General features: G+C 36.4%; 1 protein-coding gene across 4 annotated transcripts in view; it reads left to right on the top strand.

Moving 5' to 3' along the window:
- The window catches only part of AGBL3 (AGBL carboxypeptidase 3), a 140,370-nt gene continuing 118,276 nt past the window's right edge, over window positions 1-22,094 (top strand). For 3 of the 4 annotated variants that reach the window (XM_078343712.1, XM_009003028.5, XM_078343713.1), the window contains exons 1-4: window positions 1-415; window positions 1,502-1,610; window positions 2,874-2,934; window positions 5,923-6,108. In XM_078343712.1, the coding sequence (XP_078199838.1) occupies window positions 1,548-1,610; window positions 2,874-2,934; window positions 5,923-6,108 (310 nt within the window). In that variant the 5' untranslated portion in view covers window positions 1-415; window positions 1,502-1,547. Of the gene's footprint in view, window positions 416-1,501; window positions 1,611-2,873; window positions 2,935-5,922; window positions 6,109-7,561; window positions 7,705-22,094 lie in introns of those variants that run through there. The other variant, XM_035254688.3, reaches the window with a different exon arrangement.

Below are 22,094 nucleotides of genomic sequence, written 5' to 3'. Positions count from 1 at the left end.
GGGGCTGCAGAACTCAGGCAGTGAGGTTCCTTTTAGTGGCTGGGTCCTGCGTCCTCCGTGAGATCCCAAGATATTCTTATCGCACGGAAACGACTACTGGCCTGGCCAGAGGACTCGGGGCGTGAGCGAGGTGCTAGCCCCAACGGGACAATAGGACGGTGAGGTACGGAGAAGGAAAGCGAGCGCGCCCCGGAAAATGAGCGCCTCCCCACACCGTGGTGTCCAGGAGTGAGTGCCAGAGGGAACTCGGCTGCGGGGAGTTGTGGCCTTATCGTGCTTCCCGCCAAGAACTTGGTACTGTTGGGACACGGCTGAGCGTGCACACGCCCGCATCTGCTCCTCCTCTGCAGTGGAAGACACCCGCGGAGTGTGACTGAATACGGGCTCTCTCCTGAGGCCAGAGTATCCCCAGCAGGTCAGCACTTTGTGTGCCCCGTGTGCGCCTGTAAGGAGTGAGATTTAGGCCAGTCCGGTTTTCCAAATGCGGAGTCGTGATGCCCAGGCAAAAACTTCAGTCTCTTAGGACTGAGGGTGTCATCTGTGGGACAGTCAGCTCCGTGGCATTGGCAGTGATTTGCAGTCCACGCTCCAACACAGGCTTTCTTTAGAGAGGGGTGTAAACCAGTAGATTTGAAATTGTCAAGTACTTTGGTCCCTCAAGAACGATGGAAACTTGACAAGAAATTTCCATTATTCCCTTGTCTTATTAACCACATGGGAAGATACTTGCATAGAAGGGGAATGGTCATCACCAATACAACCTTCTGGTGGCTATTGAGATTTCTAAGAGTGAGAATAATATAAACGAATATTAGAACGGACAGTATCTACAGAATAATATTAATCAAAATGTAAAGTCTTGTCACTTGAAATTTTGGTCAGTTGAAAATTAAGGCGAAAACTTAAAATGACATTGCTACATTTCACTAAGTGACTATTAATTCATTATGTTTGAATGCCTCAGGATCATTCTGAACTTGCTCTGTAGTATTTAATTGTAAATATAAGAGAATGTGAATGATTTGGCTGTATAGTCTGGGAATTCCTTTTAATTAAATTATTTACCTGATTTGTCTTTTATTGTGATTGTCTCATAATCACGGAAAATTCCTTTAAATCTTTGAAATTGAACGTTTCATTAGTTGTATTCTAAGTAGTTTTTAGAGAAGACTGTTGTGACTGTTTAAAAAAACCCGTCTCTACTAAAAATACAAAAAAAAAAAAAAAAAAAAATAGCCGGGCGTGGTGGCAGGCGCCTGTAATCCCAGCTACTTGGGAGGCTGCAGCAGGGGAATCGCTTGAACCCAGGAGGCGGAGGTTGCAGTGAGCTGAGATTGTGCCATTGCACTCTAACCTGGGAGACAGAGCGAGACTCCATCTCAAAAAAAATAAATAAATTAAATTAAATGCAATTGAATTTATTTTTGAGTACTCATTTAATATAGTAAACACCTACAGCTTGAAAAGTTGTCAAATAAGTTCCTTAGAAATTGTTTTACAGCCTACCCGTTATATTACAAGAAATCTCACTTCAAACACTGGAAGAGATGTCAGAAGATTCAGAAAAAGAAGACTATTCGGACGGAACAATCAGTGATGAAGATGAATCGGTATGTTTTTCTCAACTTTATTTTACTTGGAGATAAAATTTGTATCATATAAACCCCAATTAAAATATTATAAAATCAGTTGGATGTTTAAATTATTGTCATTAAAGTTGGGAAATAATTTGGCTGAAAAAGCTAAGCTATCACTGGGAACACTGTGCCCTGTCTAGAAAGAAAAACTATGTTTGTATTTTTTTTTTGAGAAAATATTTTAGCTAAGATTCTTCTAGATGTTATTAAAATTCATGTATGAAATTATGAGTAGGGTTTTATTTTTAGGATTGATGTCCACTTATTTTCTTATATGTGCTGATTCCACTGTGTTACACTGTAATATGTATCATAGAACCACCATGTTCTAACCTTATTTTGTATCAATGTAACAATTTTAATGTGGCTCTGATGTCATAAAGGAATGGACTTGGAAGAAGAAAAAAGGAGAGAAACGTAGTATTTAAAATTCTCTAGTCTGTTTCTACTACATATACTGAGAGATTTCCTTCAAAGTTTATTAAAGTATAAATTATGTATGTAAGTTAATGTCCCAAAATAAGCTCTTAAAGCTTACTTTAGCTACTTAAAGCCACTTAAAGGATTTATGACTTTCTGTGGGGGGTTTTTGTTGTTAATTTTATTTATTTATTTATTTTGAGACGGAGTTTTGCTCTTGTTGCCCAAGCTGGAGCGCAATGGCGCAATCTCGGTTCACTGCAACCTCTGCCTCCTGGGTTCAAATGATTCACTTGCCTCAGCCTCCTGAGTAGTTGGGATTACAGGCATGTGCCACCACACCCAACTCAATTTTTTGCATTTTTAGTAGAAATGGGGTTTCACCATGTTAGCCAGGCTGGTCGCGAACTCCTGACCTCAGGTGATCTGCCTGCCTCAGCCTTCCAAAGTACTGGGATTACAGGTGTGAGCCACCGCACCTGGCCTATTTTATTCTTAATTTAAATTGTTTTCCTAGGTTTACCAAGAATCTTTAAATTTTATTCCTTCCATAGATTTATTATGATGACCACAGCCAGTGAAAAAGGAGGAATAAAAGATGCAAACTTTAAGGTTCAGGGTATTTGAAGTGTTGGGTGCTTCAACACTTCAAATATCCTGAATATTGGCTAAAGCCAATAATAATTCTCTAATTTTCTCATTTATTAAAGGTTAAAGACATACACTCAATCCCAAGTACTAAAATAGATGTAAAACAATTTCTGGATTTGAAAACTTGGATTTTAAAAGAGAAATATTTTTAAATTCTTATTTTAGGATGAGGATATGTTCATGAAATTTGTAAATGAAGATCTTCATCAGTGTGCACTTTTAACAGGTTTGAACTTTTTCATGTAGTTTTTTTTTTTTTTAGCATAAAACCTTGAGTGGATAAAAAGTAAGATGAGGAAACTGAAGAGTCAGATTGAATAATATAGGGAATGATTCTAGTAGATTGTGAGAGAGAAATGTATTCACTGCAGAGTCCAAACTTCTCAGGTTTGTTTTAGGTAAACCTATTTTATATTAGAAAATAATATGTGAAAGTGGTGATTCTCTTATATTTAACATAAGGATTGTCATTTATTTAAATACATTTACTGTATGACTCAAGTTATAAAGGACAGATTATGTTAGAAGTACATCTTCATTTAAATGAAGTACATTGTCTCAAGAATCTCCTTAATAAAGTCATTCATTTGCAACTGAACATGTGTGTGGGCACCTTGATGTATACTTAATTTTTAAACATTTATAGAGTTGTACTTTCAAATGCTAAAATATCTCTACTAAATGTTTACATAGGTATCACAAATACTCTGAAATTGAAGTTAAGGCCTTTATCTTTTTTTTTCTTTTGTCTTTTACCACCATCCTAAAATAAATCTTCCTCTTTGAGATCACCACCATTCTGAGTTTGGTGTGTATCATCCTAGAACTTCTTCTTTGCATATACACATATCTATACCCATAGACAGACATTTTATAATACTGTTTTATAGATTTTTCCCTGCTTCCCTCTTCTGTTTTTAAAATTTTGCCAAGCTATTGGAAGACAGGTGATAACTCACTGCTTTAACTAGCATTTCTAGGATTGCTAGAGAAGTTAAGAATTACCTCCACAGGCTTATTATCTATTCATATTCATAGGTGGTATGAATTGCCCATTTATAGTAATCCCTTTATGTTGCTTCCTTTGTTTAGAATATTACCAAAAGCAAGATAAAACATTTAATCACCCCTAAATGTTCCTGTGTCTCTGCAGCAGATCCTCTCTTTCCAGGCTTCACCCCTGGCTCCAGGCAACCAGTGATTTGCTTTCCCTCCCCTATATTTGACTTTCCTAGAATTTCACAAAACAGAATCATACATTTTGTGTTTTCTGTCTTCTTTCACTAAGCATAATACTCTTGAGATTGATCCATATTGTTGCATATGTTGGTTGTTCCTTTTTATTGTTGAGAGGTATTTCGTTATGTGAATAGACCACAATTTCTCCATTTAGCCATCCATTCATGCACATTTAAATTGTTACCAGCTTTAGGCTGTAACAAATAAAGCTCCTGTGAACCTTTTGTACAAGTCCTTGTGTGAATATGTTTTTATTTCTCTTGGGTAAGTCCCTAGGAACAGTATTGTTGGGTTATATGCTAAATATATACTGTCTGAGAAACTGCGAATCTGTTTTCCCAAGTGGCTATATCCCTTTGCATTCCCAGCAGTGGTTATTTCTTTGCCAAGAATTCTTACCTTTTAATTCAGTACAAGTGAGCTTTTCCTTTACCTCATGGAGTATAATTGTAATGACTCCTTTAAAGTTCTTGTCTGATAGTTTTAGTATCTGAGTTATCTTGATGTTGACATTTGTTGATTGCCTTTTGCCCTGAGAACTGGTCCTATTCCTGGTTTTCCATTATTCATGCTATGTTGTGTAGAGTCTGGGCCCTTTTGGACAAGGTCAATATATTTCTTCTAGCAGGCAATCAATCCAGTTAGGTTTAAGTGGTAAGTTTTGTCACTCCTTCTGTGGATAGTAATTCAGATCTCAGTTCTGATCTGTAAGCCTTTGCTATGCTTATTTGGTTCTCTCCCATGCCAGCGTAGTTCAGGGATTTTGAGACTTTATAGATGTTTCAAATCTCCGTTTGGTTCTCTTAAGCTTTCCTTGTGTTGGTTTGGGACTATCTTGCACATGTGCAATTCAGGGGTTGAGCTAAGATGTGTGTGTGGGTGGGGGGGTTAAAGTTTCAGTTAAGTTTTCATGGTCTCTAAGAATGTGTCTGCTTATATAGCTCAGGGATTTGGCTGAGACTTGTGTAGGCTTATATACAGGATTAGGAGATACCTTTCTGTGATTTCCTTCTTCCCTTCAGATTCCCTGCACAGTCTAAAGACCCCTTTTCCTGGTTCTTCTGCTGGATGAATGAGCCATAGAACAATCCTGATAAGTAGCTAGGGAAGATGATATTATTAGTTATTGACCTGTAGTAAGATTTAAGTTCCGAGAGGCTGCCTTGCCCAAACAAAGTCATACAGTAACAAAGTGGCAAAAGGGAAGGAACCCAGTTATCTGATTCTAGTCCAGTTGCTGTATCTGCTGTTGTATAAAAATAACCAAGAACTAAATCTCAGCAAAAAGCCACATTTCAAAGGTGAAAAAGCAAGAGGAGTCAGGGAGACAAATGAAAAACCAAATATGTAAAAGAGTGGTGGAAACCCAGGAAATGTATCATAAAAGAAGAGAAGTATGCTTAAGGAGGGGCGATCATCAATATCAACTGATGCCGTAGTATCACAACAAAAGACCAGGCCACTACACACAGTCTGCTTGGCATAGCCCTATACGAGTCTATGTGAATTGTGTTCCTGGCATTGTATCACACAGTAGGTCTAGAAGGAGAACGGAGAAAAAGTTGTGACTGAGTTCACTAGCAAAACTTGAGAATACAGTTCCAGTAAGTAGTGAGTTATAGTTCAACACTGTGTTTAACTCATTAGACAAAAAATAGTATGACTAAGTTTAAGAAGAGTCAAAGTAGATGATTTGCTAGAAAAGCAGCAAGAAACAAATGTTTTTAAAGTAGTAGTGAGCTTTTAGAATAAATGAATAGTCTAAAGGTCAACAACTCTTTTTTAGCTATTGTGAAGATCAATCATCACAAAATTTCATTAGTACTTTTATAAAAAGTGCCATGAATTATAAAACATTTATGAAGATATCCACACATCAAATAGTGTTGAAAGGGAAAAAGGAACTATATAAAAATTGTAGAAATTGGGGTTTTTCTTCTTCCCACTCATGATTGTGTTTAAATCTTTTTCTCAGCCAACTCTTTTGGTGATCCCTTCTTCCCCCGGACTACACAGATACTATTAGAATATCAGCTAGGGAGATGGGTGCCACGTCTTCGTGAACCACGGGATTTATACGGTGTCTCTTCTTCTGGTCCACTGAGCCCAACACGGTGGCCATACCATTGTGAAGTCATCGATGAAAAAGTCCAGCATATTGGTATGTTTGTAGCAGTTTGGGAGATTCAGACATTAGCAAACTTTGCCAACCTTGATTTTAATAAGGAGTCTCGCAATGTTGGAAAACAGTACATTCTGACAGAAATATAACATAAGCCACATATGTAATTATAAATTTGCTTGTAACCACATTTAAAGAGGTAAAAAGAAAATGAAATTAACTTTAAAAATACATTTTATTTAACCCAAATATATCCAAAATATTTCACATTCTTTCTGTATAAGAATGTGAAATATTTTTTGTCCAAAGTCTTCAGAAATCTGGCGTCCTTTTATATTTACAGACATCTGAGTTGAAATCAGTCACATTCCAAGTGTTCAGTAGCCACATGGGCTTAAATGGAGGCACTTACAGCATTTGCTTGGCTCCTGAAGCTTTATTAATTCTAAACAATTCCAAAGGGCATGACAGTGTCCAAGGCAGTCAAACTCAGACACAGAGTGAAGTCACAGATGGAGGCTATGCCAGAATGTCTGTGAGCTGTAGTCCTGCTCTTTGTGGCTCCCTGTCTCTTTCTCCTTATTTCCTCCTATGTCTGTCTTCTCCTTAGTGTGTCTTTATCTTCTTTTACCTCCTTCTGCCTTTTTCCTTTTTCCATTTCTTTTCTTTCATTTTCTCTTACTGCTCCTTTGTCTTGTTCCTACTTCCTACTTTGTCCTTTAATGGATGTTTATGGAACTGAAGAGTGTATATTTTCATATATAGATATTAATGTTTCTGTATGTGTGTGTTTCCAAATGTTTTTTTTTGCTTTCCCAGGTAAAGCTTATAGCCTCCTCTCTCCAATCCATGCACAGGCATGACAAATATCCCACTGTCCACCATCTTTCACTGCCATGACTTTCCACCTTTTGTTGATTGAGGCACATAAACATATGGTATTGCCTGGTAGAGATCTTACAGGCCTTCATTGGTGAATAAAATAACTACACATACATACTTTTTATAACTATACACTTATTGCAGTGCCTACTGGGAGTTCTTAAAAACTAAATTTTCTTCATATATTATCTGGCATATAGATAGATAGTTATGGGGAGAAAGGAGAGGGAGTGGAGAAAGAAAGAACACGTTTTTGTTCATAGAGGACAAAGTTAATTTTCCTCAAGAATTCCAAAGTTATAGGGTTAAAAATATACTAAAGAATTAATGCTTAATAGTACTTAACAGCGTCATGTATTTACACAGATCTCTTCAAAACTGAGTATATATTTATCTTCTCCAGTATAGGGCATCCCTTTCTCTCCCTTTTTCTCCTTTCAGTCCATCTGCCATCATTCCCACCACTCCTCTGCTACCACCCACTCTAACCTCATTTTGCTACAGCACCAGGGCAGGAAATTAAAAAGTCAAGCAGAGAAAACACTGCCATGCTACTGAATTGGAACCTTCCCCCAAGCCTTTCTTTTTGTACTTTGGTTCTGTTTCCCAGCCTCCTCATGACATCCGTGGCAGAAGGAATGAATAAGGAACAATAAAGGAAAATCCCTACTGCTCCTACTGTGACTTCTCCCTAATTTCTCTCCAGTAGCAGTGATGAGAGACTGAGAGCAGAAGAGACCCAAAAGGAAGAGGAAAGCAACACCCATCCTGCCACTGCTTCTTAGTGTCACTTCCAGCCCCATGTACTCGTTCCACTCAGCTAAGTTCCACCTCATCTAACTAGAAAACCCTTCTGTCACATCCTTGCCACATCTTTCTGTTCCTTACATTTCCCAGCCCTCACTTTCAGCCTTCATTTTGCCCTCTGTCATAGGAGTCACCATCAGAAGTTCAGAGTGGGGAGAGTTTCTACTCTCCTTGTTTGCCTGGTAATCCCCCCGTTTCTCTTGAGGTTCTTCCAGATGAGGGCAGCTGCGTTTCTAGCCTCTTCTATTGAAATTATAAATATATTTTCTAACCAACAATACTGTTTTAAGAGTGGCTAGAGTTTATGGTGCTATCTTTCAGATACCTTATATAATAAATAGTCTTTGCGTTCTGCGAACCCAGCCTCCATTCTGGTGAAGGTGCAGTCACCACACAGTACCGGTGCAGATGCAGCCTCCGTAAGCATACGTTTCCCAAGATCCCCAGAGTCATGACGTCACACAGCTATCGGTGACACTACCTGTGCAAGATAGAGTCAGACTGGATAAAAGCTTCATTGGGGGTTATCCCACTGCTCATTTATTTTCAGTCTGTGTCCCTGAAGTTTTTGCAAATTCCACCGGTCCTTAAGCCAACTGGAACACCCACTGCAATACATCCCTGTGTAGGAGAATCAGAATCTTCTCCCACCTGTCCTTGATGGCTCTTTCCACTTTGCTTGCTAGCATTTCAGAAAGCTTACTTCCCATTGTCTTACATATTGTTGTAGACCTTGCTTTTGTCACCTGACTATTGCAAAGATTTTATAAATTTAGATATTTGAAAGGACTTGTAAGACTCCACAGAGCATTCTTATGTGTGGCTTTTATTTAAAGGCAGAGGATACGGTGCAGCGAGAGAAAGATACCATGGTAAACATGAGAGCCCACGTGCTAGCTTTCCAGGGGCCTTATTCACACATAGACTACCTGTGTTCAGATTGAAACACTAAGATCTATGTGATTCATCTTAGCTTCAGAAGACCTCAAGGCAAAAGTTCCCATCTGGGTTTTTAGGCCCCTATAGTCCTGTCATCAAATCAGGCTGTCTTCCTGATTCTGCCAAATGAAAACCATCAGTAAACAAACTGGCCATGATAACTGGGTTATCAAGGGGAGTTTCAGACTCCTTGTTAACAGTGTATCATTAATCTTACTGTTCTTATCTTGGCCAAGAGTCCAAGCTGGACAGCCAGAATTCCCCAGAGGTAAAAACAGCTTTTCCAGTTCAGCTATAAATTAACTCTGTCTTACACAGCCGTCTATCTTGAAAGTCTTTCCGTATCAGTTTACATATATTAATCTTTTTATAAACTGGTATGTCAGATTTCATTAAATGGATGAATCAGAATTTCCCTAACTGGTACCTTATTGATAAATTTTAGGTGTTTCCAATCATTGGTTCTGACAGAACTGCATAAATATCCTTTTATGTGTGGCCTAATGCACATATACATATATATTTTAGGTATAAGAATTTCTATCCTAGAATTTCTGGTATAAGGATACTGTCAAATTTTCATCCAAAAAGAGTTGCACTAACTTATAGTCATAAAAGCAAACAGTTTATGACTATGGTCAGGGGTCCTCAAGATAACTCACATTCCACGATTTGCTACAAGGACTCGCAGAACTCAGAGAAGCCATTATACTCATGGTTATGGTTTATTACACTGAAAGGACACAGATTAAAATTAGCAAAAATAAATGGCGTATAGCAGCGGTCCCCAACCATTTTGGCACCAGGGACCAGTTTCAGGGAAGACAATTTTTCCACAGATGTGGGGGGATGGTTTTGGAATGAAACCGTCCCACTTCAGAGCATCAGGCATTAGATTCTCATGAGCAGCGCACAACCTAGATGCCTTGCACACACACAATAGGGCTTGCGCTGCTATGAGAATCTAATGTTGCCGCTGATATGACTGGAGGCAGAGCTCAGGTGATAATGCTCGCTCACCCACTGCTCACCTGCTGCTGTGTAGCCTGGTTTCTAACAGGCCACAGACCAGTAGTAGTCCATGGCCTTGGGGTTGGGGACTCTTGCTTTGCAGCAGTGTCCAGATGAGACCAAGCACAAGCTTCCAGTTGTTTTCTCCCTATGGAGTCTTAATTAACAGCACTTAATTCTCCCTGCCATAACCTGAGATAATATGAAATACTGCTAATCATCCAACTTTGGTGTCACTGGTTCCTACTGCAGATTGGTTATATCTACATGCAGTGCCCACATGGCTGACCTCAGTTACTTAGTCTCTGGACTTTCCAGGGGTCAAAATTGATAGTGTGTGTCCAAGGCCTCTACCACTACCACCACAATAAATCAATTGTTAGCATAAACTATCTCACATAGCCCAAGGTCCCAGGTAGACAAAGATACTCTCATGAGGCAAGGTATTCCGAGGCCTCAGAGGTTATCTCCCAGAAGTTTAGCAAGGTCCAGACCATTCTTTACAATGTACAGCATTTGGACAACCCAGGCCTGCTGAGTTAATCATTTACACACAGGCCACCCGTGGTCACTTGGCCTAGGCTCTCTTACAGCAAAACTATCATATATGTCTAAGCATCTACATTTAGTATAGCATTCTTATAAAAGACATAGTGATAGTGTCAATATGATGCCTAAAATTTTGAGGAGCAAGTGTGGGGTAGGAATAGATTTAGTGAAACAACTAATCAGTCCTATAAAGCCATTAGACCTTTTCATAGTTTTTAACTAGTATGATTATCTCCTATTTTAATATTCTGCTATTTATACCTTTTGACAAACTTATACATACATACTCAGCATAGAAATTAACTCATAATTAAGTAGATCCAGTTCTTACTCAGCCCACTTTTCATTGATATTACATATCAATCATGCTGTGATTCAATTTTCCAATACATTTGATCATCGTCATATGACTTACTTACATAAGGAAGAAGAATCATACCAACAATGCCCGTGTTATACTGTATCTGCAGTATTGTAGTAGATGTAACCTGAAAAATAAGAATCAAAAGATAACGGCCTGTTACTAGAGTTCCACTGTGGTATTAACAATTAATTGGTCCAGTTCATCATTATATCATATGACCAGAATGTCTCCCAGAGCAATGCCACTCAAGTTCACAGGCTTCCATTCAGCCTTTTCAGGTTCTAAGAGCAGGGCTGGCCTTAGAAAACTGACTTCACCTTTTTGGGCATCTAGTAAAATGAAGCTAAGAGACAACTGTCATCTTGCTCTGAGCCTCTCTCAAAGCACCAATGTAATACTAACTTTTCCTCATTACCTAATCCATTTATTTATTCCATGCCTTGGCTATTTCTCCTATTTTTCACTTGTCACAATTTTTTACCCAAACATTTCCACCTTTGAAAGAGTTGTTAGGCTTAGCTACTGTGCTGGTGTAGATTGCCAGCAGTATTACCAGTCTAGCTCGTGCCTCCTTTCAGCTCATTTCCCTTTATATACAGTAAGGATATGTAGGTATAGAACTAGTGGGCTACCTTGACCACCAGACAATACAGCTGCATTCACTGTCAATCCAAATTTTGCCAGATGGGGTGAAGACACAGTCTACCCCATTATGCCTACAGCAATTCTAACATAAAGCTTTAAATAAGTTTCCTGCTTAGGAATCATTCCTGTTTCTAGACCTGCAGTCTCCAACCACTGCCCCAATTTGGAAAAAAAAGAAAGTTGAGATGATGTGGGAAATCACTTTGTAGTTTGTACCAGTGTCCTCCTCCATCCCTTCTTCCCTAGATCCACCATAAAAGAATTTGTCAAGTGGAAACTCGCTCTCGTCCGCCCCATGTTGAATGTGCACACATACTCATGAAGGTATATATACAAACCCCTCCTGCCTTTATCATCCCCCATTTTAGACAATGTTTCAATTACCTTTTTCAATTCTCTAGTTAAACCACTAGTCCATTTTGATGTGATATCTTTTTGCCCATCTTAGACACTATGGGCTATGAAGTGTGTTTCTTGGTCTGAAGAAATATAACTTGATGGTCCAAATTGGCACAGTATCTTCTGTTTCAGTCCTTTCATAGTATTTTAAGCATTTGTACCCATGTACCTCTGGGGGTGCAAAGCCTAGTCCAAAGTAAATGTCTAGTCCTGTCAGGACTCTTTTATAGACTACTCTATAGGTAGTCTCCTGGGGCTACCACAGCATTCTGATGTTACTTATCAGCTGTGTGTGCCACCTTCTCCCTAGGAAATCTGCCCGTAGCCACCTGTGGTCTCTCTCTTGTAGTATTTATTTGTATTTTGTGCCTCAGAGAGAACAAGAGAAATATGCTAACAGTCAGCCTGTGCCTACATTTCTACATGTCTCTCATTTCCATTTATTTCATGGACCCACATGCCCACCTCAAGTAAGCACACCAAGTTTTCCACTTACTGGGTCCAGTCATCATCTGATCCTGAAAGAGGGTTCTTCTGCTGGGCATTGACATGTCCTACTTTAATTTGCCCCTAAATTCCCATGGTGATTTCCATAGGATGGTGCCCCATATGGGGCATCTAAGTTTTTAATTGCCCATCTATTTGACCATATGGCCAGCCATTGCCCCTGCCCAAATTTTGATTATTTTAAAATGGAACTTTTATACTTGTTCAGTTTTTTCATCACTGCATGGACAGCATATAGTTCAGCCTGAGCAGATGTTTTTACCTTCTTCGATCAGAACTTTTCCGTCATTGGATGTAGTACAATGGCATTCCAAACAGCATGTTGACTATCTACCTTGCAACTGCCTTACACTGTCCCAGTCACACTGTCCTGTATAAACCATTTCCATTTATTATGGAGCCCTTCTGGGCACTGCCTTATCAGAGTGTTCCTTTCACATCACAATGCTTTCACAAACGGGCATTTCAAGTTTCACGTTTATATGTCCTTCAGTATAATGGTTAATTTTATGTGTCAGCTTAACTGGACCACGGGATACCCAGGTACCTGGTAACACATTATTTCCAGATGTGCCTCTGAGGGTGTTTCTGGAACAGATTAGTATTTGAATTGGCAGATTCCTAAAGAAGATCCACCATCACCAGTGTAAGGAGGTGGGGCATTATCCAATCTATTGAGGGCCTGCCTGAATAGAACAAAAGGATGGAGGAAGGGTGAATTCTGTCTTCTTGAACTGCGATATTCATCATCTGCCCCCAGACATCAGAGCTTTTGTTCTCAGGCCTTTGGACTTGAACTGAATTACACCACCAGCTTTCCTAGTTCTACAGCTTGCACACAGATTATGAGACTTCTCAGTCTCCATAATTCTATGACAGTGTACATACACATATGTATATATTCACTAATATAATTCCTATAATACACACACACACACACACACACACACACACACACACACAGCATTTGGGAACCAATTACTGACTTGCTATTGGACATTAGCAAGTCAGTAATTGGTTAGAAATTAGTTCTGACATTAGTAAAATGTCCAATAGCAAGTTAGTAATTGGTTCCCAAATGCTGCGTGTCTTACAGCTGCTTCTGAAAATGTTCTGGTCCAAATTCCAGTAGTCACTGCTTGATGGTGCTCACAGGCTTTTTCCATTAGCCCCAAACTCTGGTCCATACAGGGCTACTGTAGAGAAAATATGTTGGTACCAGCATCCCAGTTTCTGACATGTCATTGATTAAAGGTTAATCTCTTTTTGTGCATCAGGTATTTTATACTATTTCCAACTAAAATCTGTGGGCTTGGACAATTCTATGGGTTCCCATTTAGTGGCATATTTAGCAGGTATACTGGATAAAGGACAAGTTTACATGCCTTCAGTTTTAGAATATTAGATAGTCTATATAATCCCCAGTCAGATATAAAATACATCGCAATGCATTCAGGAAAAGGAGATACATTCAGTTCACATGAAGTTCATTTAAATAATTCAGTTTTAATCTCAACTTTTAATTTCATCAAACATTTCATGGCTAAGTCTCCCAAACTAACTGTAGTCAACATTAGGATTTCACCAACAGTTTTAAGAACCTCAGTGCATTGGTCTGCCATGTCAAAGAGTACTAGAAGAGCTTACTCTTCACTCACTGACCATCTTAACCACACCTGCTGATTCTTAACCAAACAAGGATCAGACTAAAGGATGCTGACTCTTTTCATTAGTCTTTATGAGACAATTGCCGCAGATGATTTGAGGTAACATTTTTCATTGTCCTTTTTGCCTTTCGGCTTTGTTAATTCCTCCAGACTAAGGTAAATAGAACAGATTTGTTTAAAGCTCTTCAAAGTTGGGATATACCAGGAGCTCCCATTGGTCTATGTAATTTCTAATAGTGCTTCATTAAGACCTTTTTGATCCTATCAGTGTCCAACCTGCTGGAATGAGTCCCTTGATTCTTCCTTTTGTCTTTCCCATTCTCTCTTGACTCATTTTATTTTAGCTGTCAGTTGTTTCAGCATGTTATCTGTCCCTTTGTTGGAAACCCTGAAGCTAGTGTCTGTAGCTTAGATCAGCTAAAATTCAAGCATGGCCCAGCATCAGAAATTGCCTCAATACTTTACTGTCATTTTAGCTGTTACACATAGTAACTGAGAGACTGTATATTTAGCATATTTCTTGTCATTTTGCATTTCCTTATGCATCCAGTGAGCCAATTCTTTGGGAGTTAGATTTATCATTTCTAAATTCCAGTGGTGACTTTTACTTCTAGTAACTGTTTGCAACACGGGCTACTTCACACCATGGGTTGCCCAAATCAAAGATTTGTCAACTCCCACCCTCTTATTCTTCCTTTTCCCAAACCATTCTTTTGCTGTATTTCAGTGAGTCAGGGTAATTCTAGTGAGTCCCACTTCTGACATCACCTATGATCAGGAGTTCCCAAGACTACCCTAAATAAAGTTCAATGATTCACTAAAAGGACTCGAGAAATTCAGAAAAACCATTACATTAATGGTTGTGGCTTATTACAGTGAAATGTTACAAACTAAAATCAACAGAATTGATTTAGGGTGGAGTCTAGGAAAGACTAGTTGTCTTCTCCCAGTGGAGCTTCATAGATAGCACTTACTTTTTCCAGCCATGATGAGAGCTAACACTCATGAAGTACTGCTAATCAGGGAAGCTCATCCAGCCTTGGTGTCCACAGTTTCTATTAGGGACCAGTTATGTCTGCAAGGAATGTCCATGTGGCCAGCCTTCATTATTCAGTTCCCAGCCTCTCCATCCAAAATTAATACAATGTGGCCCAGAGCCCTCCACCACAACTCACATTAGCATAACTATCTGATGTGACCCAAGGCCCCAAGTAGACAAAAAGACTCTGAACAGGCAGAATATTTCAGAGTCTTAGAGATTATCTCTCAGGAGTGGGTAAGGTCCAAATCTTTCTTTGGATGTACAGGGTTTGGACAACACAGGCCATCTGAGTTAATCCTGACTACACAATGAAAGTACCTGTTCTTCCATACTCTCATTAATGCTGTTAATCATCCATTCTAGATTTTAACAGTCTGATATTGTTTACTTGATATGTGTTTTTTGTTAATGTATTCTTTATGGATGAGACGAAACATTGTATCTACTGACTTTATATAAGCTGTCTGATAAAATCCTTTGCCCATTTTGCTATTTGTTGGACTTTTCTTCTTCTTGATCTGTAAGTGCTTTCTGTCTATGCAAGAGATTTGTTTACTGTGTCTTATATGCTGCATGCATTTTTTTTCTCAGTTTGTCATTTGCCTTTTGTCTTTGGCATGCATACATTTGTAATTTTTATGTAGTTATTTTGTCTATCATTTTTTAAATGACTTCTGGGGTTTTGAAATTTTCTTACTTCTTTCTTGGTAATGTCAGAGTGTATTTTTTGTGATTAAATTTTTGATCCATCTGGAATACATTTTGATATAAGAAGTAAACTTCCAATCCAGTCCTATTATTAAATGCCTGGTGAATTGTTCCAACAAAACTTATTAAATAAATTATTTTTTTCTACCCACTTACAATGTCCACATTTATGATATACTAAACTCTTAGGTCCAATTTTGGATTCTGTTCCATTAGTTTTCCTTTGATATGCCAGCATGAACACTATTACTATGGCTTTTAAACTATAATTATGTGGTAAACTTAGTTCCTTACTGTTTTACTTTGTTCAAGATTTTTCTGGCTACTTTTGCCTTATTATGTTTCTATATAGAATCTAAAATAATCTTTCCTAGTTGTCCTAAAATAAATAAGCTGGTAACTTTATTGTAATCACATTAAATTTATAGATTAACTTAAGGAGAGTAACATTTTTAGAATTGTACCTTCCTATCCAATAATAAGATTTGTCTCACCATTTATTCTAGTTTTCCTTTATCTCCCTTATCATAGTTTTAAATTTTTTTCCTGAACTAAGTTTATTTTATGGCATTTTATTTATTTTGTTGCTAAAACTAAATATTTTTCTTGTGAATATAGCAATTTCAAATAGAATATTTATTACATTATATTTTCTAACTTGTTTATATACAGGAAAGTTATTGTTGTATTAATTTTGAAAATTGTCATCTTTTGTTTCTAATATTTAAATTATCATATATGTTCCAATTATACAGTTATATTATCCTGTATTCATATAATTATATCTCCTCATTTCCAGTTTTTATATCTTATATTTCTTTTTTGTATTAAATGCATTGACTGGTACAGTAAAAAAAATATTTGATAATGTTGCCTTTATCTTATTCTTCATTTTAATGGGAATAGGTTTACTGTTTTCTCATTAAGCAAATAATATTGACTTCTGGTTTAAAATAAATTTTTTTGATTCTGGTAAGGAGTTACCCACTTATATTATTAAGAAAACTTTATCAGAAATAATTACTAAACTTTATTAAATGACTTTTTAACATCCATGGGGTGGAAGGATTATGATGTTCTTATTTGACCTATTATTTTGGTGAGTGATGTTAGCTTCTTTAATATTGAACCAGATGTATAGTATTGAAATAAAGTGCAGTTAGTCATTGTGAATAATTTTTAGTAGATTGCTGAATTCTGTCTTCTAATTTTATGCAGGATTTTTGCTTTCATATTCATAAATAAGATAGATTTTTAAAATTTTATAACTTGTGTATGTTTTTCAGGTTTTGGTATAAATTTTATTTAGAATTCTTTTCTTCAGAACAGTTTCAATAATGCTTTCATTAATGTTCTTTTTAATTTTGAGAGAAGTCTTCTAAAACTGTGCATACTTTGTGACTGTTTTAGAGAGACTGAGAATACTGTATTATAAAACTTCTCAGTTTCTTCTTTGTTAGGTCTGTTTAGGTTTCCTGTGTATTCCAGGGACAGTCTGGCTATTTATTTTCCTAGAAAAATAATGCTTTTCATTCAGGATTTTAAAATTCATTTCATAAATTTAAGATATTCTCTTATAATTGCTGTAATTTCCTTTAAAGATAGGAGATTTTTTCCCTTTGTCCTAATATTTTATGTTTTTGCATTATTTTTCTCCCGTGAGTATGTTGGTAGGCTTCATCTTGTTAATTTTTTCAGAGAATCAGTGCTTGAATTTATTTATTAGTCCTAGTCTTATGCTGTATTCTAATAATTTATTAGTTTATGATTTTTTTATAAATCTAATTTATTTAGATTTATTCTTTATTTACCTCTCACTATGTATTAACTTCTTACTTTCCAGTATTTTATTAAGAATATTTTCAAATATGCAGAGAAGTTGAAAGGATTATACAGGAACCCATAAGGCCATCAACTAGATTTTTACAATCAATAATTTACTATATTGCTTTATCACATATGTAGTCATCTATCCATCCCTCTCTTTATCCATCATTTTAGTTTTTTATTCATTTAAAAGCAAGTTGCAGATATCCTTACATTTCACCTCTAAATACTTTAGCATGTATATTATTACCGAGCGTTCCTTTTCAGTTTTGAGGTACATTTTATAGAACATCAAATGCACGAATCTAATTGTATCAATGAATTTTAACAAATTTAACAAATGCATACATTTGGGTAAGCTAAACCCCTAACACAGTACAGAACATTACTGTTACAATTACTTTTTAAAAAATTACTTAGGTGTAAATCTAACAAAACATGTACAAGATTGCATTCTTAAAACTACACAATGTTGATGAAATTAATAAAAGAAGATCCAAATAAATCAAGAAATATACCATGTTCATGGGTAGGACTAAGCTCAATCTAGTAAAGATGTCACCTCTCCCCAGTTGACATACAGGTTTAACAAATTCCTATCAAGATTTCTTTTTGTAGATATAGACAGAATTATTCTAAAATTTATATGGAAAGGCTAAAGAACTAGAATAACTTTTTAAAAAAGCAATTTGAAGAAGCATAAAATGGGATAAAGTAGCCTCTTACCTCAAGCTTTTATATAGCTACCACAGTCAAAGCTATGTCATATTAGATCAGTAGAAGAGAATAGAGAACTCAGAAGTAGAACCACACAAATATTCCCAAACGGTTTTTGACGAAAGTGAAAAGCAATTTAATGGAGGAAAGTTTGCATTTTCAACAAATATTGCTGGAGAAATTGGATATCCATGGGAAGAAAAGAAAGATACAAGGGAAAACTTCAATCTAAGTCTAACATCTTATACAAAAATTTATTCAAAATGAATTATAGATTTAAATGTAACACATGCCAGTATAAAACTTTTTTAAAATAGAAGAAAATTTTTATGATCTAGAGCTAGACAAAGAGTCTTAGAATTGACATTAAAAACATGATTAATAAAAAATTGATAAATTAGACTTCAAATTTAAAGCTCTTGTTTTGCAAAAGACCCTGTTAAGCAGATGAAAATACAATGAAGAGGAGGAAAAACAAGGAGCAACATGCTTATGCTAGCTGATTCTCTCTTTTTATTTAAAAAAAAAAAAAAAAAAAAAGCTTTCCCAGAAATTCCACCAGGATTCATCTTTTTACATCTCATTGACTAGAATTATATTACATGGCTACTCCTGGCCACAGGCAAGCCTGAAAACTTAAAGTTTTTGTTTTGAGACAGAGTCTCACTCTGTCATCAGGCTGGAGTGCAGTGGCCCTATCTTGGCTCACTGCAACCTCTGCCTCCTGGGTTCAGTTGATTCTCCTGTCCCAGCCTCCTGAGTAACTGGGACTACAGGCACGTACCACCATACCCAGCTAATTTTTGTATTTTAAGTAGAGACAGGGTTTCACCATGTTGGCCAGGATGTTCTGGATCTCTTGACCTTGTGATCCACCCACCTCAGCCACCTAAAGTTGATGGCATTACAGGTGTGAGCAACTGCAACTTAAGGTTTTTTAATGGAGGTACACTGCTGCCCTGATAAAGTCAGGTTTTGGTAAGTAAGGAAGAAAGTTAGAATGAAAATTTGGAAGGACAACTAGCAGTGTACAGAAAAACTAGCAGTAGAAATTTGGAGGACAACTGGCTGAGTGCAGGGCCTTATATTCCTAAATATTCTTTTGTTCACATAACAGTGAACTAACTTGAACTACTTAAATCTGCATATGGAAATGGCTTATTCTGGCAGTTACTTAACAAAGTCACTTAACTCTGTCTTGTGGAAAATACTCATCTTTTATATCTGCCACATAAGACAAAATAAAGTGACCCCTCAGCACAACTTTGGAAGTCCTGTGAAATCTTTTGGAGGAATACTTAGACTTGGATACCATTAAAAAGAAGTTATGTAAAATTTTGTGGCATATGATTTAAGTGCAGAACAAACTGTCTGCTGTAATTGCAAACACTTTTAAAGGCTTCAATATTACCAACTTGTGATGATGTATGTAATTGTCCTGAGAATCCTGTGCTAGAAATCTAAGAGGAAGTAATTATCAAAGTAGATGAGAACCAGATACAGATTAAAAAGGAATTTCAATGAATTAAATAACTTATGATGAAATGGACACATGATTGGCCAAGACACGAAGTACTGAAACTGACTCCAGAGGAAATAGAACATCTAAATAAGACATATAACAAGTAAAGGGATTTAATTAATGATAGAAAATCTACTACAGAGTAGCTTAAACCAAAATAGCTTAACTGCTGAATTCTATGAAACATTTAACATTTAGAACATTCTACCAAAGAATTTCTAATTCTTCAAAAACTCTTCCAATATTAGAAGGGGAAGGAATGCTTCCCCATTCATCCTGTGAGGCCAGTATTACTCTGTTAACAAAACCACACAAAGACATCACAAGAAAACTGCAGACCAATATATATTACGAATATAGATGTAAAATTCATCAGCAAAAATACTGGCAAACTAAATCCAGCAACAAATAAAAAGAATATATGTCATAAAGAAGTGGAATCTATCTAGACATGTTTGTTCCCTGTGCCCAAAAATCAATGTGATAGAGCATGTCAGTAGAATTAAAAAAAAAAAAAGATTTTTCAATAAACATAGAAAAGGGATTTTTAAAAAAATCCTATGCCTTTTCATGACAAAAACACTCACCAAATTAGGAAGAGAAAGGAATGTCCTCAATAAAAGGCATCTATGAAAATCCCACAGCTAGTATTTACTTAATGTTGAAAATACTAGATGCTTTTCCCATAAGGTCAAGAACAAGACAAAGATATCCACTTTTCCACTTCTATACAACATTGTAATGATGGTTCTAGCCAGAGTAATTAGACAAGAAAAAGAAGTTTTGAAAATCCAGATTGGAAAGAAGGACATAAAACTATGTTTGCCAATGAAATAATTTTGGACATAGAAAATCCTAAGGAATCCACTGAAAAAAAAACTTTTAGAACTAATATATGAGTTCAGCAAGGTTGCAGAATACAAGATTAATATCTAAAAATCAATTGTATTTCTATGCACTTATAATAAACAATCCTAAATGAACTTATGAAAAGTATTCTGTTTGCAAAAGAATAAAATATGAAGGTAAAGAGTGAAAAACATACCTGAAACTACAAAACATTACTGAAAGAAAGTAAAGATCTAAGTAAATAGACATCTCATGTTTATAGATCTAAAGACTTACTGTTATTATGATGACAGTCCTCCCCAAATGAATATACAAATTCAATGCAATTTCCATTAGAATACCAGTGGGTGGCTTTGTAGAAATTGACAGGCTGATCTTAAAATTGTTATAGAAACTCAAGGGACCCAGAATGGTCAAAAAAAAAAAAAAAAAAGAAAGAAAGAAAGAAAAGAAAACAAAACTTAAAACAGAGCAACTTTGAGAACTCACACTTTCTGATTTCAAAACTTACTACAGTAATTTAGACAGTGTGGCACTATCATGAGGTTAGACAGGTAGACCAGTGAATAAAACTGGAAGTCCAGATATAAACCCATGTGTGTTTGGTCAACTTATTTTTAACAAGGATGGCAAGACTTTTCAATAGGAAGAGCACTGTCTTTTCAACAAATGGTGCCAAGACAACTGGATAGATAACCACATTCAAAATAAAGAATTTTGTCCCTTATCTCACACCATATACAAAAATTGATTCAAAATGGATCAAGATCTAACTAACAGCCCAAACTATAAAACACTTACAAGGAAACAGAGGCAAAGCTTCATGACTTTGGATTTGGCAGTGGATTCTTAGGTATACTTCCAAAAGCACAAGCAACAACTAGAACAAAAATAGATGAATTGAACTTTATCAAAATTGAAACTTCTGTGTTTCAACAGAAACTATCAAGAAAATGAAAATAAAACCCATAGAATGAGAGAAATACTTGAAAATTATTTACCTGACAAAGTGCTTCTATCTAGACTATATAAATAACTCTTACAACTCAATAATAAAAAGACAACTAGATTTTAAAGTGTGCAAAGGATCTAAAAAAACATTTCTCCAAAGTAGATGAACAAATGGCCAGTAAACACATGAAAATATGTTGAGTATCTTCAGTCATAGGGAAATGCAAATTAGTACCACAATAAGATACCTCTACACCCACTAGGATGACTAGAATCAAAAAGTCCGATAACAAGGGCTGACAAGCACGTGGAGAGATTGGAACCCTCATACACTGATGTTGGGAATGTAAAATTGTGCAGTTACTTTGTAAGACAGTTTGGCGTTTCTGTAGAAACTTAAACATTGAGTTACTATTTGACCCAGCAGTTCCACTTGTAAGTATGTACCCAAGAGAAATGAAAACGTATATCCAAACAAAAACTTATGTACAAATGTTAATGACAGCATTATTCTTAGTAGCCAAATGGTGGAAACAACTCAAATGTTCATTAATGGATGAATGGAAAAACAAAATATTGTATTTCTACACAATATAATATTAATTGGCCATAAAAAGGAATGAGGTACTGATACATGCT

The sequence above is a fragment of the Callithrix jacchus genome, chromosome 11 (assembly GCF_049354715.1).
Source record: "Callithrix jacchus isolate 240 chromosome 11, calJac240_pri, whole genome shotgun sequence".
Classification (NCBI taxonomy): Eukaryota; Metazoa; Chordata; class Mammalia; order Primates; family Cebidae; genus Callithrix; species Callithrix jacchus.
Note: the sequence above shows the minus strand (reverse complement) of the source record. Positions and strands in the feature narration are given on the sequence as shown.